This window comes from Schistocerca cancellata, chromosome 10 (genome assembly GCF_023864275.1).
Source record: "Schistocerca cancellata isolate TAMUIC-IGC-003103 chromosome 10, iqSchCanc2.1, whole genome shotgun sequence".
Lineage (NCBI taxonomy): Eukaryota > Metazoa > Arthropoda > Insecta > Orthoptera > Acrididae > Schistocerca > Schistocerca cancellata.
Window position 1 is genome coordinate 171,944,777 of NC_064635.1, and position 22,559 is coordinate 171,967,335.

The following is a 22,559-nucleotide window of genomic DNA, read 5'->3' on the forward strand; positions in this document are numbered from 1 at the left end:
GTCGATTGTGAGATTCTAGCAGTTATTCATGCTTCTGAAATCTGTTGATCTTATGGTGAGATATGTTTATCTGTGCTGTAGGCCCACATTGTATATATGATAATTCACAAAAAGCTGTCACACTGGTTTTCTGATATTCACTTAAATGTTGGATTGATGGCGGAGTGCTTTAGGCGCTTATGGATCCCAGTGCCTCATTTGCATTTTAGTAAAGTGGCCATGTTGGTAGACATTACTACTTGATGAATTCTTCTCAGGTTATCAGCCAAGTGGTGGCGTCGTCTTTCCGCAATGTTTCAATGAGTTTCGTACCCATCATCTTTGTCAGAGAAGAATTCATCAGTGGAATACGCCGAGAAAGACTGCAATCACATTACTATTTGAGTTTAATCATTTCCACAAGTGGCACTTGTGGCTGGAGTTGGTTGTTTACTATGCGGGAATCAGCTTTCATGTGCAGTGTAAACATAAACTATGTTAAATCTATTTTAAATGCTAACAGAAAAGTAAAGCTGTGAGGACTGGTCGCGAGTCATGCTTGGCTAGGTCAGTCGGTAGACAACTTGCCCGCGAAAGGCAAAGGTCCTGAGTACAAGTCTCAGTCCACCATACAGCTATAATCTGCCAGAAAGTTTAATATCAGCGCACACTTTGCTGCAGAGTGAAAAATCGCATTCTGGGAACAGAAATGTAAATTAGCACGAAACGTTAGCCACAAAGGAACCAGGGCCTCTGAGAACAGATCCTTTGATTGAGAGACTGATGGAATCGAATAAACTTGACAACAAGTGAACATTTAACAAGTAAGTGTACAGTTAGCACAAGTTGTTGTGTGGGTGAAGTGTAAGAATATCTGAATTTCAGCCCAGACATAAATTCGTGAACTAAAACATCTATTAGAGATCGTGTACATTTGTCCAAAAAAAATGGAAAAGCACAGAAACTACCACATACAAAGGTGCGAAATGGTGAGTTACAAAAGCTTATACATTACCTCGTTACTGCCCTAAACTGTACTTAATTATTACCAAACAACAAAATTCCACAAAACAATTCTTTCTTTTGTCAGATGAGTTACACATGTTATTGTTATTATTATTATTATTATTATTATTATTATTGTCATTATTACTGGCAGTGGCTATTAATTTCACACTCTCAAATTTTTCTGATTCTAAAAATTTGTGAATACCCAGAATGTATACTTGTGAGCTGCCACTGGATTATGTACTCTGATTCAGAGACATCCAACAAGCTTCCATGTATAAGAAAGCATTAAATTAAGAATACAAGCAGTTCAAAAGAAAACTAAAAATGTACCTTGTCAGCCATTCTTTCTACATATTATCTTGGTCTTAGAGTCAAAGATTGAAATAATATTTGAAAATATAATGTAACTGTCTATACAGTTACATTATACATTTTTTAGGCACACACCAAATGGCAGGAGGAGAAGACATATATAAAGGTACAGAAAGTTGCAAGGGCTTAGATCCAGTGGTGTCTTCTTCTGGCAGAAGGGTTGAAGGGGGAAGAAGTCACTTTCCTTCACCCATATTCCTTCCCCTTCAACCAGAAGAACAAGCCACTGGCTCCGAAAGCTTACAGATTTCCATGATTTTATATATGTGTTCTTCTGCCATCACTTGGTGAGCAGATTCTTTATTTAATGTATCCACTTTAATTATAGATTCAATGACTGGAAAATTCTATTAGTTCCATGGCAAATAATTTTTTTTTATTAGGCTACAGACTTGTGTATTAGCAAAAGATCTTCCTGTCCTGGTCTTTAACATCTTGTGTAATGAAACATGCCTGTGTAGTCTGGGGCGTTGATAGTTCAGCTTAAATTTCTTTGAATGAAACAAAACACCAACTATCTACTTTAATGAAGCACATGAAATTACAAATGAGCAATGTCATTGGCTTCCCACATTCCACACGGTTCTCATCATTCATCACATACACATTTACCAACAGCAGCAAGCAACAGAAAAGCTGTTAGGACACCATACATACACTTTTACCTTCATAAATTTTGCCATCTGAAGGACACCTATCCTATTCTTAATTAAAAAACTTATTTCTCTACGTATTAAACATTAGCAATGTGTTTTGTTTTATTGTTGAATATGTAATTATACTGTAGTCAGATAATTTGTAACAGCCTTACTGCCTGTGTCTTCAAATAGGTGCTGTGGATTAAAGCCAAAGTCAGTCTCTATTTAACCTCCATCAGGTGCAGCTCACGTGTCAGTCAGCATTACGTAGTTATTTCTTCAAAATCAGTCAGCACTAAGCAGTCATCAAGTAATATTCTTATAGCACGGTGTTATGTCGGTCAGTCAGTTAGTGAGTTAGTTATGTTTAACAAGTTGTAATTATGTAAAAAAAAGCTGCACGGTCATCAACAGTATTCTGTTCTTTCGAGAATAGTTACTGTCTTCATATATATAGTTAAAGACTACCCAGCCATTGACCTTTGTCTGTGCGAATGCGCACAGGTTGCCCAAACTCTTACGGGAATCGCCAAAGCGTGCGCGAGTAATGAGTGGATGGGCAAATGTCTATAAGGTACATTACATATGTAGAATTGTGGACAGTTGGGAATGTGAGTCTCATGGGAAGCGTGCAAGGGATAAGTCCCTGCCGTCGCACTATACATCTGTGTCCTCGGTGGCTCAGATGGATAGAGCGTCTGCCATGCAAGCAGGAGATCCCGAGTTCGAGTCCCGGTCGGGGCACACATTTTCAGCTGTCCACATCGAGGTATAACAACAACAACTGTCGGCAGCTGAGGGTTTCAGTTAGTCATCATTTATGTAAAGTTCCATGTCAGTCTATATTAGAGTACAGTTAAGTATACACAATTAGCAAGCCTGCCTTAAGCATTTATCAAGTAATGTTCACCTAGTCTGGTTCCAATACTCATTATGTTAAGTTTAATATAAGTCAATCTCAGTTGTGCATTCACTGTGTTATGTTCAAATGGTCAGTTGATGCAGAACTATACTCACATGTAGTCATTAACAAATTTCCAACAGAACATTTACTGAGTATAGGCAACTATTAACACTTGTTAAATTTTTTGTCGGATTCATGGTGGTCTTTGCATTTTACTGACCTGTCATGAATATGATGTTTAGCATTTAAAAGCTGACCGCCATCAATAAGGACAGTACACGTGAAAATATATTTCAACAGTGTTGTGTAAAGTTATTTAAAGTTCGTTTAAAGCTCCTAACAACTTTAAAGTTCCTAACAATCAACATCTGGGCTTTGGAATAAAAGGATTTACAAGTAACGTGACTGACGGACGAGTACACTTACAGCCTACATTACACGACACACACAGGTAAGCATCTCCTACAGATATGTCAAAGGGCTGTTGGCATATCTGACCCTTAATTTGAAGTTCCTGTAATGACCATTACACACAACAAGAGAAAATCTGCACTATTATTACAACAGATTGCGTGCTTTCTTTTCTGATCAGTCGTAATTTCCAATGCTGTGATTAGGCACAAGCACTAGTGCTTGTCAAGACAACACCTCAATAGGACTGGCATAGGTCACATTCTATTCAAAGTCTTCCTTAGGTGTTGAACATTCTGTTGCGCAGCTTTGGAAGAAGAGCTGCAGTCATTTTGTCTACACCACTATTAACTACATCTCACACTGCTGTATTTCTGGTCCAGGTAGCAACCCTTTCAGTTGAGATCACTTGTGTTTTACTATAACAGGGTGTATACACAGACAAGGAAAAAAAAATTCCTGGATTTCCCGGTTAAAAATACACAATCTCCTGGGTGAAATCATACTTTTTCTGTGTTAAGTGACAGTATATTTTCCCTCGGAACTGCAAAACTTATCAATCCTTTGAATGGTTATGGTTTTATACATGGGTGTAGAATTTCCCGGCACTTTGGAAAACAAAACTCGGGGGAGGGGGGGGGGGACACCTTTAGGAAATATCTTTGATGTGCAGCAACACGTACACTGTGTATTTTTGTATTACGAAAGTATACATTGGAATTCCACTAAACACCACATGTTACTTTCCGAATCACTGAAATCGAGATTGCGATGCGCTTTTGTAAGCGTCATAGCTCATGTCATGTGGTCTCGCCAGCCGATGACAGCAGATATTCAGAGCACAGGACCAGCCAAAAGTGACATCACTGTTAAGTAGCACGAACACACAATCAGGGAAAGTTAATAGTTCAAATTAATATACGTAGTGCTGCTACAAGAAAAGCAAAGCTTTCATATATAATATTGGTCTCTAAGGTTAATAAGCTGCAAGAGAAGCTAGGCTTTCGCATTTAACGTTGATCTATATCACACAAATGTGCCAGTAAAATTTTTAACAATGACATAAATGTCTGATCTTCAGGGTTCAAAATTCTTCTAAAATGGCTCATCATCAAAGAGCTGATCTTTAAATGAGAGTCAAACGCACTGTGATTTAAGAAATTCATGGTACATTTTCGCACGTAGTTCAACTTACGTAAAAGGATATTTACTTTGATAGTAACACTTTTCAAAACACCATTCACAATATTTTCCTGCGACCGGTTAGAAATAGGTTCGTTTCAGCAGCTGCCAGAGAGCACAGATAATGGGACATGGCACTTGCGCAGCTACCATGATGTAGAGAGCCCGTACATACGTGTAAGACATTGAAAGATCATAAATTATGTCATCAAAGAAACAATACATCAGAGGATACCCCAAGAGCATCGGAATTTCGTGAACCACACTAAAATGTGCACATTTAAAGTGCATACTTAAAGTGCACATTCATATGTCCAGATTCCCAATGAAGTAGACCTCTACCAGATATTAAGCTTTTCAGTGTGGTTTTCGGGATGTAAATTTTCTTGGAGCACCAGTGCTGTATTATATCATGTTTGGTTCTTTATTATGGCATAATGCCATACGTGGTAGAAGATGAAAATGTGCACTTGAAATTCAGCGAACAGCAGAAGCCAGCTAGTACTGTGGAATTAAACATTTCATTTCAAATAATTGACTGCCTCTGCTGAAAAAGTTAATAAAAGTAAAATTTCTTTAGCAAACGGATTAAAATAACTTCATTGTTCTGGAAGGCGATTAATACTTGACTGTCACAAAGGTGGAAATAAAATAAAATCTAAAACTAATAACATATTTTAGCCTTCCGTAATTATGTGAATGTATTTTAATTCACTTGATATCTCCCGGCCACATATATCCGTTTTGTTTGCATTTGACGTGAGGGTAAACAAAGGGGAAACAGCAAAATCACTAAATGTAAACATGGGTCATGTGGAGACTACCCACTATAACTCAAGACTGCTCTGCGCATCAGCCGCCAATCTACGATATTTGCTAACCGGGCCAATAATAGGCTTTCAAATGACAAATCAGAAGCTCCAGAACATAATGAAACATTGGTTAGCTCGGTAATGGAAGAGAAAGAGCTCTGATACTGGGAGAACTGCAGGGCTCAGTAGATGTAGGCCTATAAAATTCTGGAGGTTGTTCAGCTGGAAGCTTCCCAAAAATCTGAGTACTTTCTGTTGGAGACAGCTTCCACACAGTCTATGGCGGCATTATCGTTTTATCAATTACTTCTCTACTGTAAGGGAATATTCCTGCTTTTTGAAAACCACTTTTCAACAATTCGGGTGGTGTTTCATTCCATACAGCAGTGAGGAGATTGGAAAAGTCAAGTTTGCTAATTTTTACCCCTTGATGATGTCTCTGGTGACGAGTTAACTTTTGGTCCCAAGTAGATTTCACTCTCTTAAACACTGCTACATCCATTGGCTGCAAGATGAATTATCATGCTCAACATTGTTGTCAGTCAAACAATGCTTCACATACTGTACTGTAATTGAAATGTGGCATTCTTTACAGTTCTGAGTCATATTTTATAAAAGGAAAGTGGTTTAAAAATATAGTAGACTTAAATAAAAAATAAAATATATCTCACACAAACTCAGTAGACCTACAAATCCAGCACATCAGGTATTCTGGTATCCATATGTACAGGAAGGCCAGCTTAGTTGATCTAGTGTGATAACAAAAACAAGGTTATGGCTTAAATAAATAAATATCTTCCAGTAAGTGTAACCACCCCCTGGTTACACTTGCCCCACATGGGAAAAAGTTGGGGTAAGTGTAACCATGCCTGGCATATCAAGAGCTTTATCAGTAGAGTAAAACAAATCTCATATTTGAAATTATCATGCAAAAGTTAGTTTGTAACCAAAAAATTGTGCAGTTATCTTTAAAACTGCAAAAATGACAGACCAAATTCTGAGCATGTCACTCTCTCGCAGAGTGAAAATGTAGACGTCAATTCAAGTCCAAAAATTAATTACCAATTTATGTCAGATTTGACAACTTATGGTTAAATATAACAAAGAAAGGAGAAAATTAACATGTGTGATAGGTCAGAGGTAAAAATAAGCTTCTTTAAGGCACCATAAGCCGTGGTTACACTAACTCCATGGTTACACTTACCCCACTTCACCCTATTTGATTTTATTGCTGTCAATGAGAGAAGGCAATTCACTACTGATTGCAGTTATGTGATTGTTGTTATGTGGCGGCCTTTACCTGAGTCTTAGCCGCGATTGGTAAGGACTTGTGTTCCCGTACACAAGAAAGTACAGGAAGTGGTGGCAGTTGTTCCTGATTAGTTTCGGGTGCCGTTGTCACTGACACGGCAAATTCTGTGGGTGAAGAGAAGGCACACGAGGTTTCCATTGTCGCCTCCTGCTGCTCAGTACTGCCGACATCTGCAGATTCATCCTCTCCGTTAGCAAACTGCACGGCATATGACACACACCCATCTATTAACTGCGGCACTAATGTAACTGGGTGGTCCATCGACACTGTTTCTCCAGCAGTTGTTGCACCAACAAGGGCTCCCAGCGCATCAGCGGCAGACTGCAACAAACAGGTCATATGAAGAAAGTTTAAATGAATGTCTCTCTCTCTCATAATAATAAATAAAGAAAATCATTCTCTTAAACAATTTAGCTCATAATTTTGCCTCTTGATATCTGATGCTGAAATAAGAGCTACCAGAGCCAAACTAATACATGAAAGGAAACACATATCTATGTTTAATATCACAGATGTTACTTTCATTGGTGGGGTCTCTTGCTGGATTATCAAAGTCAGGATAATATGAATGTGGAAGTATTGACAGGAAAGTTCTGTAGCAACAAGAGAAGAATTAATGTATCCAATGACATCAATTTCTCCATTCAGCTGAACTAAACAATTTATTTTAATGTTCAATTAATGTACAAATGATTTTTTTAGACTATACAGGTTTATCATCACATAAAAAAAGAATCAAATATAACATAATTGGATTGATAAAAAAAAAATCACCTCACCAAGTGGAGGCAGAAGGGATGAAGGGCACAGAAGAGTTACGAAGGAAAAGACTGGAGAGCTTTAGGAAATGGGGGAGTAATGGAAAAGTTGCCCAGCACCCCATGTCAGGGTAGACTTGTACCAGATGAGGTGAGAAGAAAAATCTGATCATTGGGAACTGCACTGGATAAGATTTGAAAATGTGAGAGCTTAAAGGTGGTGAATATAGCAGGGATTACTGCAAAAACATGTTACAAGAGTTAATAAGAACAGAAATCTAAATACATTACTGTGGTAGACAGGTGAAGTGAAGGACGGTGCGAAAAAAAGGACAGGTCAGAAAATAAAAGATAAAGAAAACTATACCACCACACGTTTGTTGTCTCCTTGATAACACAGAGTATGTTTTGGGTACTGAAGGTGCACCATTCAGTATCCCAGATTGCGAAAACTTTGCGGCGGAAAAGCGATCGAAGATCAGTCTCCAGCAAGCTGATCACCTGAGTTGGTTTACCTATAGCCTATCTGGCCAGGCTGTCAGCAAAGTTCACTGCCCGGTATCCCGACATGTCCTGGGGTCCAAATGAAGGTCACTGAGAGCATAAAGAGACTCCTGGATAGTCATTACCGAAGGATGTCAAGGGAAGCACTGGTTGAGAGCTTGTAGGCTGCTTAAGGAGTCACTGTAAATGGCAAAGGACTCACCGGCACAGCAGCGGATATGCTCAAGGGCACGATAGATGGCTATCAACTCTGCAGTGAATACACCGTAGCCATCCGGCAAGGAGCGCTGTTCAGTATGTCCAATGTGAGTGTAAGCATAGCCACAAGACCGTCTACCACTGATCCACCAGTGTAAACTATTTCTGAGCCCTGGAACTCACTGAGGAGAGAGAGAAACTGCCAGCAGAGGGCCTCAGGTGGAACAGAGCCTTTTGGGCTTTGTGATAGGTCCAGTCGAAGCCATGGCCAAGGTATGGACCATGAGGTGTACATAAGTGGATCCAAAGAAAAGGTGGTAGGGAGAAAGCGTTCAGCTCATTAAGAAGCGAGCGGATACGGACGGCGAGGGGATTCCCAGTTCTGGGCCACCGTTGTGGGAGACACATCACCGTGTTAAGGAAAAGGAGATGGTAAATTGGATAGCAAGGCAAACTATGAATGTGGGCAGTATAGTTAGCAAGCAATAGTTGCTGCTGGAGCTGCAATGGAGGAATGCCAGTTTTCACAAGGAGGCTCTTTGTGGTGCTCGTTCAGAATGTTCTAGTCACAAGCCAAACTCCACAGTGGTGCATAGTGTCCAGCAACACAGTTCAGAGAGCGATGCTGAACCATACACCATGCTCTCATAGTCAATACGGGACTGTAGGTGGGCTTTGTACAGTTGCAGCAGTGAAGGAAGATAAGCACCCCATTCGGTATGCCTCGGGCATCTAATAATATTAAAGTGCCACCAGCACTTGTCCTTAAGCTGACGAAGATAGGGAAGCAAAGTTACATGGGCGTCGAAGACCAATCCCAGAAAGTAGTTGGTCATCGAGATAATGTTCTGGGTGGGGATGGACAGTACGATGACGACAGAAGTGCATGACCCAAATTTTAGCAGCCGAAAACTGAAAGCTGTGCCCACAATTGTGCCTTCCATACAGCTCTCTGCAGCCTTCATTCAGCCACGAAAATAGAAGAGAAGCAGATGGAAATACAAAAATCGTCAGCATATAGGAGGGGAGATGCTGATGCGAGACCATTGAAGGCAATTGAAAAGAGTGGGATACTCAGGACAGAGCCCTGTGGGACCCCCATTCTCTTGTATATGGGGTTCACTGTGGAAAGCACTGACGCGAACTTTGAAAGTGTAGAGTGATAAAATGTTCTGTATAAAAATCAGGAGTGGGCTCTGGAGGCCCCACTCATGCATCTGAAAACTACCTTGAGCAGTTAAACAGAGAACCGACTCGTGGCGATAACATATTAGACCTTCTGGTGACAAACAGACCCGAACTATTTGAAAAAGTTAACGCAGAACAGGGAATCAGCGATCATAAAGCGGTTACGGCATCGATGATTTCAGCCGTAAATAGGAATATTAAAAAGGGTAGGAAGATTTTTCTGTTTAGAAAAAGTGACAAAAAGCAGATTTCAGAGTACCTGTTGGCTCAACACAAAAGTTTTGTCTCAAGTACTGATAGTGTTGAGGGTCAGTGGACAAAGTTCAAAACCATCGTACAATATGCGTTAGATGAGTATGTGCCAAGCAAGATCGTAAGAGATGGAAAAGAGCCACCGTGGTACAACAACCGAGTTAGAAAACTGCTGCGGAAGCAAAGGGAACTTCACAGCAAACATAAACATAGCCAAAGCCTTGCAGACAAACAAAAATTACGCGAAGCGAAATGTAGTGTGGAGAGAGCTATGCGAGAGGCGTTCAATGAATTCGAAAGTAAAGTTCTATGTACTGACTTGGCAGAAAATCCTAAGAAATTTTGGTCTTATGTCAAAGCGGTAGGTGGATCAAAACAAAATGTCCAGACACTCTGTGACCAAAATGGTACTGAAACAGAGGATGACAGACTAAAGGCCGAAATACTAAATGTCTTTTTCCAAAGTTGTTTCACAGAGGAAGATTGCACTGTAGTTCCTTCTCTAGATTGTCGCACAGATGACAAAATGGTAGATATCGAAATAGACGACAGAGGGATAGAGAAACAATTAAAATCGCTCAAAAGAGGAAAGGCCTCTGAACCTGATGGGATACCAATTCAATTTTATACAGAGTACGCGAAGGAACTTGCCCCCCTTCTTGCAGCGGTGTACCGTAGGTCTCTAGAAGAGCGTAGCGTTCCAAAGGATTGGAAAAGGGCACAGGTCATCCCCGTTTTCAAGAAGGGACGTCGAACAGATGTGAAGAACTATAGACCTATATCTCTAACGTCGATCAGTTGTAGAATTTTGGAACACGTATTGTGTTCGAGCATAATGACTTTTCTGGAGACTAGAAATCTACTCTGTAGGAATCAGCATGGGTTTCGAAAAAGACGGTCATGTGAAACCCAGCTCGCGCTATTCGTCCACGAGACTCAGAGGGCCATAGACACGGGTTCACAGGTAGATGCCGTGTTTCTTGACTTCTGCAAGGCGTTCGATACAGTTCCCCACAGTCGTTTATTGAACAAAGTAAGAGCATATGGACTATCAGACCAATTGTGTGATTGGATTGAGGAGTTCCTAGATAACAGGACGCAGCATGTTATTCTCAATGGAGAGAAGTCTTCCGAAGTAAGAGTAATTTCAGGTGTGCCGCAGGGGAGTGTCATAGGACCGTTGTTATTCACAATATACATAAATGACCTGGTGGATGACATCGGAAGTTCACTGAGGCTTTTTGCAGATGATGCTGTGGTGTATCGAGAGGTTGTAACAATGGAAAATTGTACAGAAATGCAGGAGGATCTGCAGCGAATTGATGCATGGTGCAGGGAATGGCAACTGAATCTCAATGTAGACAAGTGTAATGTGCTGCGAATACACAGAAAGATAGATCCTTTATCATTTAGCTACAAAATAGCAGGTCAGCAACTGGAAGCAGTTAATACCATAAATTATCTGGGAGTACGCATTAGGAGTGATTTAAAATGGAATGATCATATAATGTTGATTGTCGGTAAAGCAGATGCCAGACTGAGATTCATTGGAAGAATCCTAAGGAAATGCAATCCGAAAACAAAGGAAGTAGGTTACAGTACGCTTGTTCGCCCACTGCTTGAATACTGCTCAGCAGTGTGGGATCCGTACCAGATAGGGTTGATACCAGACATAGAGAAGATCCAACGGAGAGCAGCGCGCTTCGTTACAGGATCATTTAGTAATCGCGAAAGCGTTACGGAGATGATAGATAAACTCCCGTGGAAGACTCTGCAGGAGAGACGCTCAGTAGGTCGGTACGGGCTTTTGTCAAAGTTTCGAGAACATACCTTCACCGAAGAGTCAAGCAGTATATTGCTCCCTCCTACGTATATCTCGCGAAGAGACCATGAGGATAAAATCAGAGAGATTAGAGCCCACACAGAGGCATACCGACAATCCTTCTTTCCACGAACAATACGAGACTGGAATAGAAGGGAGAACCGATAGAGGTACTGAAGGTACCCTCCGCCACACACCGTCAGGTGGCTTGCAGAGTATGGATGTAGATGTAGATGTAGATGTAGATGCAGAGTAGCAAGGATGCGGTGTTGCCAAGTGGTATTGTAGGCCTTTGTCAGGTCAGAAAAGACGGAAATAAGGTGTTGTTGCTGGGAATAGACCGGTCGAATGGAAGACTCCAGGTGCCCAAGTTGTCAACGGTAGAGCGTCCTTAGCAAAAACCACCTGGGACAGAGCCAGAAGGCTCCAAGACTCAAGGAGCCAACACAACCGCCGGCTGACCATACGTTCGAGTATTTTGCACAGAACATTAGTGTAGCTGATAGGACGATAGCTATAAACATCTAGTGGGTTCTTACCAAGCTTTAGCACTGGGACGATGATACTTTCCTGCCACTGCGATGGGAATTCACCATTGCTCCAGACGCATTTGAAGATGGCAAGGAGGTGGCTCTGAGAATCCACTGACAGATGTTTCAGCATTTGCAAATGCCTGGGCCAGGGGATGTGTCCGCATGGTCGGCACAGTCACTGAGAAATTCCCACACACTGAACGGAGCATTACAGGCTCAGGGTGGTGTGGAGCAAAAGAAAGGTGTTGTCGTTCCACCCTCTGTTTGAGAAAGCAGAAGGTGGAGTGGTAATTCTCAGATGCAGAGATGCGAGCATAATGCTCTGCAAGATGCTCTGTGATTACGTCTGGCTCTGCAGATACAGCTCCATTTGTGGAAATTCCAGGCACACCTGCAGGGGTCCGATAGCCATAAAGTCAGCGGAGGTTGGTCAAACCGGGGAGGTGGGAGTTCTTGTTCCAATGGTAAAGACATAGCATTTCCAACACTCCTGCTTCCTCCGTCTGATGAGGAGGCAAACCTGGGCACAGAGCCATTTGAAGGCAATCAGGTTCTCCAGGGAGGGGTGGTGCTTATGACGTTGGAGGGCCCGCCTATAGTTTCTAATGGCTGCAGTGATTTCTGGCAACACCAAGGCACCGACTTCCGCCGGGGGCAACAGGAGGAACAAGGGATAGCCGATTCAGCTGCGGCAATAATGGTATTAGTAATGGTGTGAATCATGTCACTGATGGTGGCACGCATCGGAGATTCAATGTTGGCAGCGGATGTGAAAGTGTCCAAGTCAGCCTTGGGAAGAGCCCAGCTGGGGGAGGGACAGGAAGAGTGGAAAATGGTCACTACCATACAAGTCGTCATGTGCTCTCCAGTGGATACATGGGAAAAGGCCAGGACTGCAAACTAAGAGATCAATGGCCGAATATGTGCCATGTGCCACACTGAAATGTGTGTGTGTGCAAGTGCATTTAGGAGGAAAAGGTCGAGTTGAGTTAGCAGGTCCTCAACATCATTGCTACGGCCAGTAACCTTAGTTCCACCCCACAAAGGGTAATGAGCATTGAAAATACCCAGAAGGAGGAAAGGTGGTGGGAGTTGTGAAATAAGTGCAACCAATACTTGGGGGTGCGCGTCACCATTTGGAGGGAGGTAAATGTTACAGACAGTAATTTCCTGTGTTGTCCTCACCCTGACGCTCCTTTTGGAGTGCAGCGCAGTCCAGTGAGCAGGGGGAGAGGTGCTCTTCACCATTCACAAAGGTGGGAGAAGAGACACAGGGAGATGCAGTGGACATCCGCAGTCTCTACATGTGGTGCAATTCCAGCACCACATATAGGGACTGCTGGAATTGCACAGGGACGATATGTGCCCGAATTTCCAGCACTTAGAGCACCACCATGGGGGGGAGGCATGTAAGGTTTGACGTCATGTCGGTATACCATCACGTTGACCTTTTCAGGTAACGAATCACCCTCAAAGGCCAAGATGAAGGCCTTGTCTTTGGGTCCCCTGAAAACATGCTGGATGAAATGAACAACCTGCCGTTCTAAACTGGCGCATAGCTCGTCATTGGACTGCAACAAGAGGTCGCAATGAAAAATAATTCCCTGGATCATGTTGAGGCTTTTATGGGGAGTGACAAAAACTGGAATATCACCCAACTTGTCACAGGGGAACAACGCCTGCAACTGGGTTCGGGATGCCGTCTGAATCAAAACTGAACCACTGCACATTTTGGACAGTGCCATCACTTTCCCACAGTTATCCTCCAGGTACTCAACAAACAACAGAGGCTTCGTATCCAGAAAGGAGTTACCATCAGTTCTGCTGCACACTAAGTAATAAGGAGACTATGGATCTCGTCAATCTGTAGCCCTAGTTCTTCCCTTGGTTTTGCTAGGGAGGGGAACAATTTAGGGTCATTCCTACTGGCATTATCAAGCTTCCCTTTCTTAGAGACTGCTGGGGCTATTCGGTCCCCAGCAAAAGATGACTTGGTCCAATTCATTGTGGGTCATCCACCCTGATGCCACCCACTTCGATCAGGGGTTCTCCCCAGGGTTTTTTTTTTTTTTTTTTTTTTTTTTTTTTGTGGTTTTAGGGCACACAACTACAGTAGTCATTAGTGCCCAGACTAAATTATGAATGCACCGCGAGGCACAATGAGGAAACAGCAACTAAAAGGACAACACTATAAAAGGCACATTAACAGGCAAGGGATTAAAAGAAAACAGCATAATCAAATGTCCTTACGACAGGTTTGTCAAGTGGATAAAACGAATAACGCGAGCAGGTGCACCTGGGTCATCCGCTAAAATTTCACCCAGAGTACATGGCAGGCCAAGATCAATGCGCAGTGTATTAAAATTCGAACAGGACGTTAAAATGTGGCATACCGTCAGCAATTGCCCACATGGGTAGAACGACACCGGCGCCGGCGCAGCCGTCAGCAGATGGCAATGGCTGAACCAGCAGTGTCCAATCCGTAACCGGGCCAAAACGACCTCCTCCTGCGGAGAAGGGCGTGAAGAGGTCGTCCAAGCCGTAGGGAGAGGTTTCAAGGCCCGAAGCTTGTTTTCAGTAAGTGTAGACCAATCTGCATGCCACAGCGATAAAATGCGCTGACAAATGACCCTGCTAAAATCAGATGAAGGCACACTACATAAAGATAACTGGAGAACCGTCATCCGCCAGCTGCTGAAGAGAGTGCTGGAGCCGGTGCACGAAAGGGTGAACTGGATACGGATCACTGAGGCTCTGGATGGCGCTCAAGGAATCAGAGCAGATTACATAAGCAGAATGTCGGTGGCGGCGGATGTAAAGAACAGCCTGATAGAGGGCAAATAGCTCAGCTGTGAAGGCCGAACAATGGCCATGGAGCCAGTATTTGAAACTGTGTGCCCCGACAATAAAGGAACACCCGACACCGTCACTAGTCTTAGAGCCATCTGTATAAATGAAGATCAATATTAATGAACTTCAAATGAAGTTTGACAAACCGCGAGCGGTATACCGCTCCTTTGGAAGCGAGCTGAGGTCGAGGTGAACGCGAACCTGAGCTTCGAGCCAAGGTGGCGTTTGGCTCTCGCCCACTCTAAAGGTTGCGGGGAGTGGAAAATCAAGTTGCTGACGGAGGCGACAAAAGCAAACTCCAGGGGGTAGCAGGGCAGATACATACAACCCGTATTGACGGTTGAGAGAGTCATCAAAAAGGGGACGATAATACGGGTGGTCGGGCATTGATAATAGCCGACAGGCATACCGACAAAGCAGTATATCACGCTGGTAGGTTAGTGGCAATTCACCGGCTTCAGCATGAAGACTCTCGACGGGACTAGTATAGAACCCTCCAATCACAAGACGTAACCCCCGATGTTGTATAGAGTTGAGGCGGCGTAAGATGGATGGTCGTGCAGAAGAGTATACGAAGCTCCCATAATCCAGCTTTGAGCGGACGATCGACCAATATAGGGGAAGTAGGACTGTTTGATCTGCTCCCCACGACGTACTGCTGAGAACGAGGAGGACATTTAGGGAAGGACATTTAGGGTACGGGTAAACGGGCAGCCAAATATGACACATGCGGAGACCAGCTAAGTTTCCTGTCAAATGTAAGACCTAAAACTTTTGTTGTCTCCACGAATGGGAGAGCAACGGAACCGAGATTTAAGGACAGTGGGAGAAACTCTTTGTAGCACCAGAAGTTAATACAGACCATCTTCTTGGCAGAAAAACTGAAGCCACTGGCGACACTCCAGGAGTAAAGATGGTCAAAACAACATTGAAGACAGCGCTCCAGGAAACATGTATGCTGCGCGCTGCAGTAGATGGTAAAATCGTCCACAAAAAGGAAGCCTGATACATAAGCTGGGAGGCAATCCATTATTGGATTGACCGCTATGGCGAAGAGAGCGACGCTCAAAACTGAGCCCTGTGGCAACCCATTCTCCTGGCAAAAGGCGTCGGACAGGACAGAACCCACACGTACTCTGAACTTTTGATCCATTAAAAATGCACAAATAAGAAGAGGGAGGCGACCGCGAAGGCCCCATGTATGCATGGTGTGGAGAATGCTCACCCTCCAACAGGTGTCGTAAGCCTTCTCCCAATCAAAGAACATAGCCACTGTCTGGCGCTTCCGCAAGAAGTTATTCATAATGAAGGTCGACAAGGTAACAGGATGGTCAACAGCAGAGTGGCACCTACAAAATCCACATTGTACATTGGTAAGCAGGTGTCGAGATTCGAGCAGCCAAACCAAACAAGAGTTAACCATTCCTTCCATCACCTTACAGACACAGCTGGTAAAGGAAACGGGTCGATAACAGGAAGGCAAGTGCTTGTCCTTCCCCGGCTTAGGAATCGGGACAACAATAGATTCGCGCCAGCATGTGGGAACATGACCCTCAATCCAGATGCGATTATAAGTACGAAGAGGAAAACCTTTACCCACAGGAGAAAGGTTCTTCAGCATCTGAATATGAATAGAATCAGGCCCCGGAGCGGAGGACCGTGACCGGGCAAGTGCACTTTTGAGTTCCTGCATGGAGAATGAGGTGTTATAACTTTCATGATTCAAGGAGCGGAAGTTAGGTGGCCTTGCCTCCTCTGCCTGTTGTCGGGGGAGGAAGGCAGGGTGGTAATGAGCAGAGCTCAAAACCTCTGCGAAAAATCGGCCGGAGGCATTGGAGACATCCTCAGGGGCCACAAGGGCGTCATTCGCGACCGTCAAGCCAGAAACTGGTGAGTGGACCTTAGTAACAGATAGCCAGCGCAGGCTACCCCAGACAAAAGAAGAAGGAGTAAAACTGTCGAAGGAGCTTGTGAAAGCAGCCCAGCTGGCTTTCTTGCTTTCTTTAATAACACGACAACACTGCGCACGTAATCGTTTACAATTAATACAATTTGCCACCATAGGGTGGCGTTTAAAGGTGCGTAAAGCACGTCAACGAGCACATATAGCATCTCTACATGCTGCGGTCCACCAGGGGACCAGTACGCGACGTGGAGAAGAAGTAGTGTGAGGGATGGAATATTCAGCAGCAGTGAGAATGACTTCCGTGAGGTGTGCGACCTGACTATCGCAGCTTGTGAAGGTTTGATCCTGAAAGGTCGCTCTGGAAGAGAAGAGCCCCCAGTCTGCCTTGGAGGTGGTCCAACTAGAGGAGCACGGAGATGGGGTTTGATGCAGGAGATGGATAACACAAGGGAAGTGGTCGCTCAAATACGTATCAGAAAGAGCTTACCACTCAAACTGACGTGCAAGTTGGGTAGTACAGATATAGAGGTCTAAAAGGGAATAGGTGTGAGTTGCGTCTGAAAGAAAAGTAGGGGCACCAGTATTGAGGCAGACAAGATTGAGGTGGTTGAAACGGTCTGCTAACAGGGAGCCTCTCGGGCAGGATGCTGGAGAGCCCCAAAGGGGATGGTGGGCATTGAAGTCTCTAGTCAACAAAAATGGTGCAGGTAGCTGAGCAATAATTTGCATCATGTCTGCACTAGTAACGGCAGACGACGATGGAGTGTAAACAGTACAAATGGAAAATGTGAAAGTAGGGAGAGTAATTCGGATGGCAACTGCCTGCAGATCGGTGTGCAATGTGATGGGACTGTAGTAGATATCATCCCGGACCAACAACATAACCCCTCCAAGAGCCGGAATACCTACCACAGGAGGTAGGTCAAAATGCACAGAGGTATAGTGTGCCAAGTCAATATGATCGCATGGGCGTAGCTTCGTTTCCTGGAGGGCTACTACGAGCGGACAGTGCAAGTGTAGCAGCAACTTTAAGTCCTCTCGGTTGAAGCAAATTCTGTGAATATTCAAATGAAGAAGTGCCATCGTGAGAAGAAAAAGATAAAGGAGAAGCAAGAAGGGGTCACCTCGAAGGCCGCTGAGGGCCTGGTTTTGAGCGAGCACTGCTGCCGCTATCAACAGGTGGAGAGTCATCGTCCATTTTTTCAATAGGTTCGTCGGCCACCATGTTAAGATAGTCGGGAGGGGGAGCTCCCTCCACCGGTGAACGGCCAGATGTTCGGCTACCAGCGGTGCGGCCAAGCGAAACGGATGATGACCTGGGGCGGCAACCGCTGGGTGGCACAGGAGAAGAAACGCGCCGTGGCGGAGAAGGAGAACTTTGCTTTACTCAATCTGTCGAGTGACCTAGTATATACCACACCACGCGACGAATTGAAAATGCGGTGAGCCTCCACTCGGAGAGGGAGCATGTACAGGAGTGTGGCCCAAAGGAGATTTTGTGCCTGAAAGGTGCTCTCAGTTTCCAACAACAAGGTACTGTTACGCATCCTGGTACATGACTTGACAGGTCCGGCTATGGCATCTACGCCCTTCTGAATAACGAAAGGGTTGACAGATGAAAAATCCTTTCTGTCCTCAGATCTAGAAACCATGGTAGTACTTCTGTCACTGGTGGCTGGTCAAGTTTCTGTTTTTGGGCAGAAGTCGAGAGAGAATAAGAAGAGAAATCCATTACGGATGAATCCCCCACGATTGCCAGTGCCTCCGATGGCGCGCTCCTTCCTTGTGGGGACCCTCTCAGAGGGCACTCCCGCCTTAGGTGAATGTTTACACCTCAGGTCACACCTCTGGAGAAATGGATGGAGGGACCAATCGGCATGGTCGGAAGGTGTCAGATCGGGAAATCACACCTCTCCGGGCCTGGCCTTTACCAGGGGGTACGCACGGGCCCTACTTGTCTACCCAGGGCGGGGAATTACGTTTTACCCCGTCACCAGCTACACGTGCGAACGTGTGGGTCGGCCTCCAGGCACACACAGAGAGGAAAGAAGAATAGGAAAAAATGGGAGAGAGGGAGAGAAAGGACAGACTGTCTCAAATGCCGAGGCGGAGACCATAGGGTGGACAAGAAGGCAAGGAGAAGAAGGAAAGGAGATAAAGGAAAGATAAAAAGTAAGGAAGACAGTGAGAGAGGGAGAAGGACAAAGAAAGGAAACAAAGGAAGGAAGAAACCAGAATAAGCGAAAAACCAAAATGACCACAAATGTAAGTTGTTGAACCGTCCATCTCCAGACACAGGCGCAAACTACTCCTTTTAGTCGCCTCTTAAGATAGGCAGGAATATCTCGGGCCTATTCCCACCCCAGACCCGCAGGGGGGACTCTCCCCATGGGCGCCACCCTGTCACAGCAAGGGCCACCTGGTACAATGGTCATTGCTGGGAGTCCCGATGCCGCCAGAAGATGGGGATCCACTCCTTGGCATCTATGGGGAGGTTGCCGCTCTAGCATCAGCAGTGCAATCCCTGTGTTGTCAGGGGGCTACCACCAAATGGGTACATGATGGGCTCACCACAATGGGCCGTCTAGGGTGCTGGATGTTAGGTGCTGAGAAATCCAATATTGTCTTAGGCGAAACAGGGCAGCAGACTATGGAATTAGATGATGTACCCTGTAATGCATTCTTGCCCATATAACTGGATTTCAGGTTGGGGTGGAGATGCAGGACAATATGAGATGCAAAAGGTCTAACTGCACACTGGATATATGGTGCGCCACATAAGGCGTCCATCCCCAAATAGAACTTACTTCTGTAGAAATTGGAATGTGGGATGTCAAACCATAAAATAGCACCTGAACTTATAAGGCCGAAAAGTAGGAGACTCCTTTTAGTCACCTCTTATGTCAGGCAGGAATACCTCAGGCTTACTCCAACCCCTGGACCCGCAGGAGGGAGTGAATGAGCTGTTCACTGTAACATCTCACACACCACCGAAGTTGACATTTATCTCTGAGAATGGAAGCCAATCTACTGTTCAAAAAGGTAATGGGCTATCAACAGACTAGTTTATGGGTAAATGATCTCCTTCAGAGTTAAAAGAGACTAATAAAGATACACATATAAACAAAAAACAGCTATACTGTCTCAGCCAGTTACACTGCCCACTCAATTAAGTGGTGGTGTTGTGTTGGTTGGAGTTGGTGGAAGGAACATGGAGCGGAGGAAAAAGGAGAAGGGAAGGGAGAGGATGGGATGCAAGGGGATGTGGATGGGGAGGAGGGGAAGTGAAGAGGATGGGAGGGATCTGGTAGTAGGCGGATCCATTTCCTATACCTAGATCCTACATATGGTTATATGGAGCATTAAGGAAAATTTGTGATTGGATTGAATGTCGGACACAGATATTTATTCCAGATAGGGAATCATCACCAGATAAATAAGAAAACTTTAAGTGTACCTCAACGCAGTGTGTTGGGACCTCTGCCTTTCACATTTCATATTAGTAACCTCCAAGACAATTTGGGACCTCTGCCTTTCACATTTCATATTAGTAACCTCCAAGACAATTATAATAATCTCACACTTTCTGCAGACAATACAATTATCTATAATGAAGTAGTGTCACAAAAAATCTGCACAAATACTCAGTGAGATCTTGCAAAGATTGGTAATATTCACAAATTTAAGATTTTTCATTTCAAAAAATGCAAAAATGTTGTTATCTATGACAACAATATAAATGAGTCACAATGGAAAAACTCAACTCAAAGGGATACCTGGATGTACCCATCTGCAAGGATAGGTATACCTTTCTGTAAGGATACAAATCAGGTGGCAAACTTTGGTTCATTTTCAGAATTGCAATAAGTCTATAAAGTGACTAAACAACTGTGTGACCCAACCTGGAGTATTTCTTAACTGTCTGAGTACCAGTGATTTCTGCCTAAAATCAACATTTTATTGATTTCTTCTTCTTCTTGGTACAAGTGCCTTTCGTATTAAACCACAATTGTTATTTAACAGAGAGACATCGAGTGGCAGCAGCAGCCGGGTGTCATGCACTTAGCATACTGTAAATATTGCACTACAATTAGGCCATTTCCCTTTGAAGGTGTGTTGGTATGCAATTTAAATGGACACAATAACTAGAAACCAGTGCCAAGTGCTGAAATGGTGGTCAGCTGTGTTACAATCAACTCTGAGTAGGGACGCAGCCATCTGTTTTCGACTGCACATGCTCTGATGGGATGTCGTCTCTTCTGGCCCTACAAGAGCTACATTGTTCACAGCACCAGGTCAAGTGAAGAGTATGGGAGTACACAGAGGAGCAGTGACATAATTGCACTGTGACTGAGCGGTCATGCGCACAAACTGGCAATCCACCAACTTCGTTTCAATTTGCACTGCTACCATAACTTTTTCCATTTTATTTTACTCCTCACAATATTAAACAATTAATTTAAAAAATACTTAAAACTAATATAACCAATTTAGTTAAGATTACTACCCTTTTCAGTCAAAAGACTACTGGCCAACACATTGTAGAACATTGGTGAAATTTGCAAGAGCCACCATTATCTGGTGGTACACTGAGGCACTTCTAAGAGTATAGGGCACTGTAGCAGTCATTTATAGCATTCAAATGAATAGTCAGATAAGAGACTGTGCTACATGATTGTAGGAGATTGTGACATGGCTTCTTTTTATAGTGATCATACTGCGGAGATAATTGACAATGAAAGTAAGTACATTTAAACTTATTGTAAGGTAAATTTTAAGTTTGAACTAATGCTGTTATGACTGGTTTCTAAATGAAACCACTCCACAGGAGCCATATGTACTTGAGATATAACAAGGGTGTGCTGAAAAGTAATTCCTCCCATTCTTTGTGTGAAAACTCTTACAGCTTTTTAAATAAAACTAACTTTATTAACACTCTACACCATTATTCTTCATGCCTACATATTTATTTCTCTGCATAGTCACCCTGGCGACGAACACATTTCTCTGAGAAGAGACCAGTTTGCCAATACTGTCACTGCACATTGTTTGACATTGTCAACCGAGCCACAAGCTCACTTCTGCTTGCACAGCTTCATCACTGTCAACATGAAGTCCTCAAAGTTGTTCTTTAAAAAGTGTAAGAAACAGATGAAACTTACTTGGGGTCAAGTCAGGACTGGATGGAACATCAATGATGACAGTGAATCCAAGGTTCTGAGCCCTCTAGTGGCAGATGGTTGCAACTTACATAAGTGAATTGGGAAAGTCAAATGAGAAAAACGCACAACATGTAATACCTCTACCGAAATTGAAAAAGAATAAAAACATTCAGACGCATTAGTTTCCAACATGGCCTTGACATTTATTAAATTTTAGATTCATTTTTGCTCGTTATATAGGACTACAACTTGTTTTAGGCATTATGAGTTCATGGAAGTTTCGAGATGTGGGGCTGGGTCAAAGACAAACATGAAATTGCTTTCAAATCTCGGATTTGAATTATGGGCAGTTCAATTCAGGTAATACTTTTTGGCCACGAAAAATATTTTTAGAAATGTCTCATCAGTGTGTACTTTCTGACGGAGAAATGTTACCTCTTTTAGTGGTTTCCAACAGTGAACTGCTAATTGATTTCACTGATACAATTGAGAATTTTGTACCAATGTGAAGATGAAGACATTGTGAATGAAGAGGGATTAGTGAAGGTGAATGCAGATGCTGCTGCTGATCTACATCAATCTTCACCTCACCCATCACAGCATGCACACTTGAATGCCTCTACAAAGATTATCTGCTCAATGGAGGCGTCCAATCCCACCCGTTGGCTTTGACCTGTAATGTAAGAGTGTTGTGGTGTGTGACGTCATGACAGTGCAGGGTTTAGCTTGTGAGTGTGTTGTGTTTGTAGATGTCGCCTTGTTACG

At 43.6% G+C, this 22,559-nt stretch overlaps 1 protein-coding gene across 1 annotated transcript in view; it reads right to left on the bottom strand.

The window, feature by feature from the left end:
* The window catches only part of LOC126106453 (uncharacterized), a 143,560-nt gene that overhangs the window by 106,049 nt on the left and 14,952 nt on the right, over window positions 1-22,559 (bottom strand). The window contains exon 2 of the mRNA XM_049912740.1: window positions 6,610-6,942. Coding sequence (XP_049768697.1) covers window positions 6,610-6,942 — 333 coding nt within the window. The remainder of the gene's footprint in view (window positions 1-6,609; window positions 6,943-22,559) is intronic.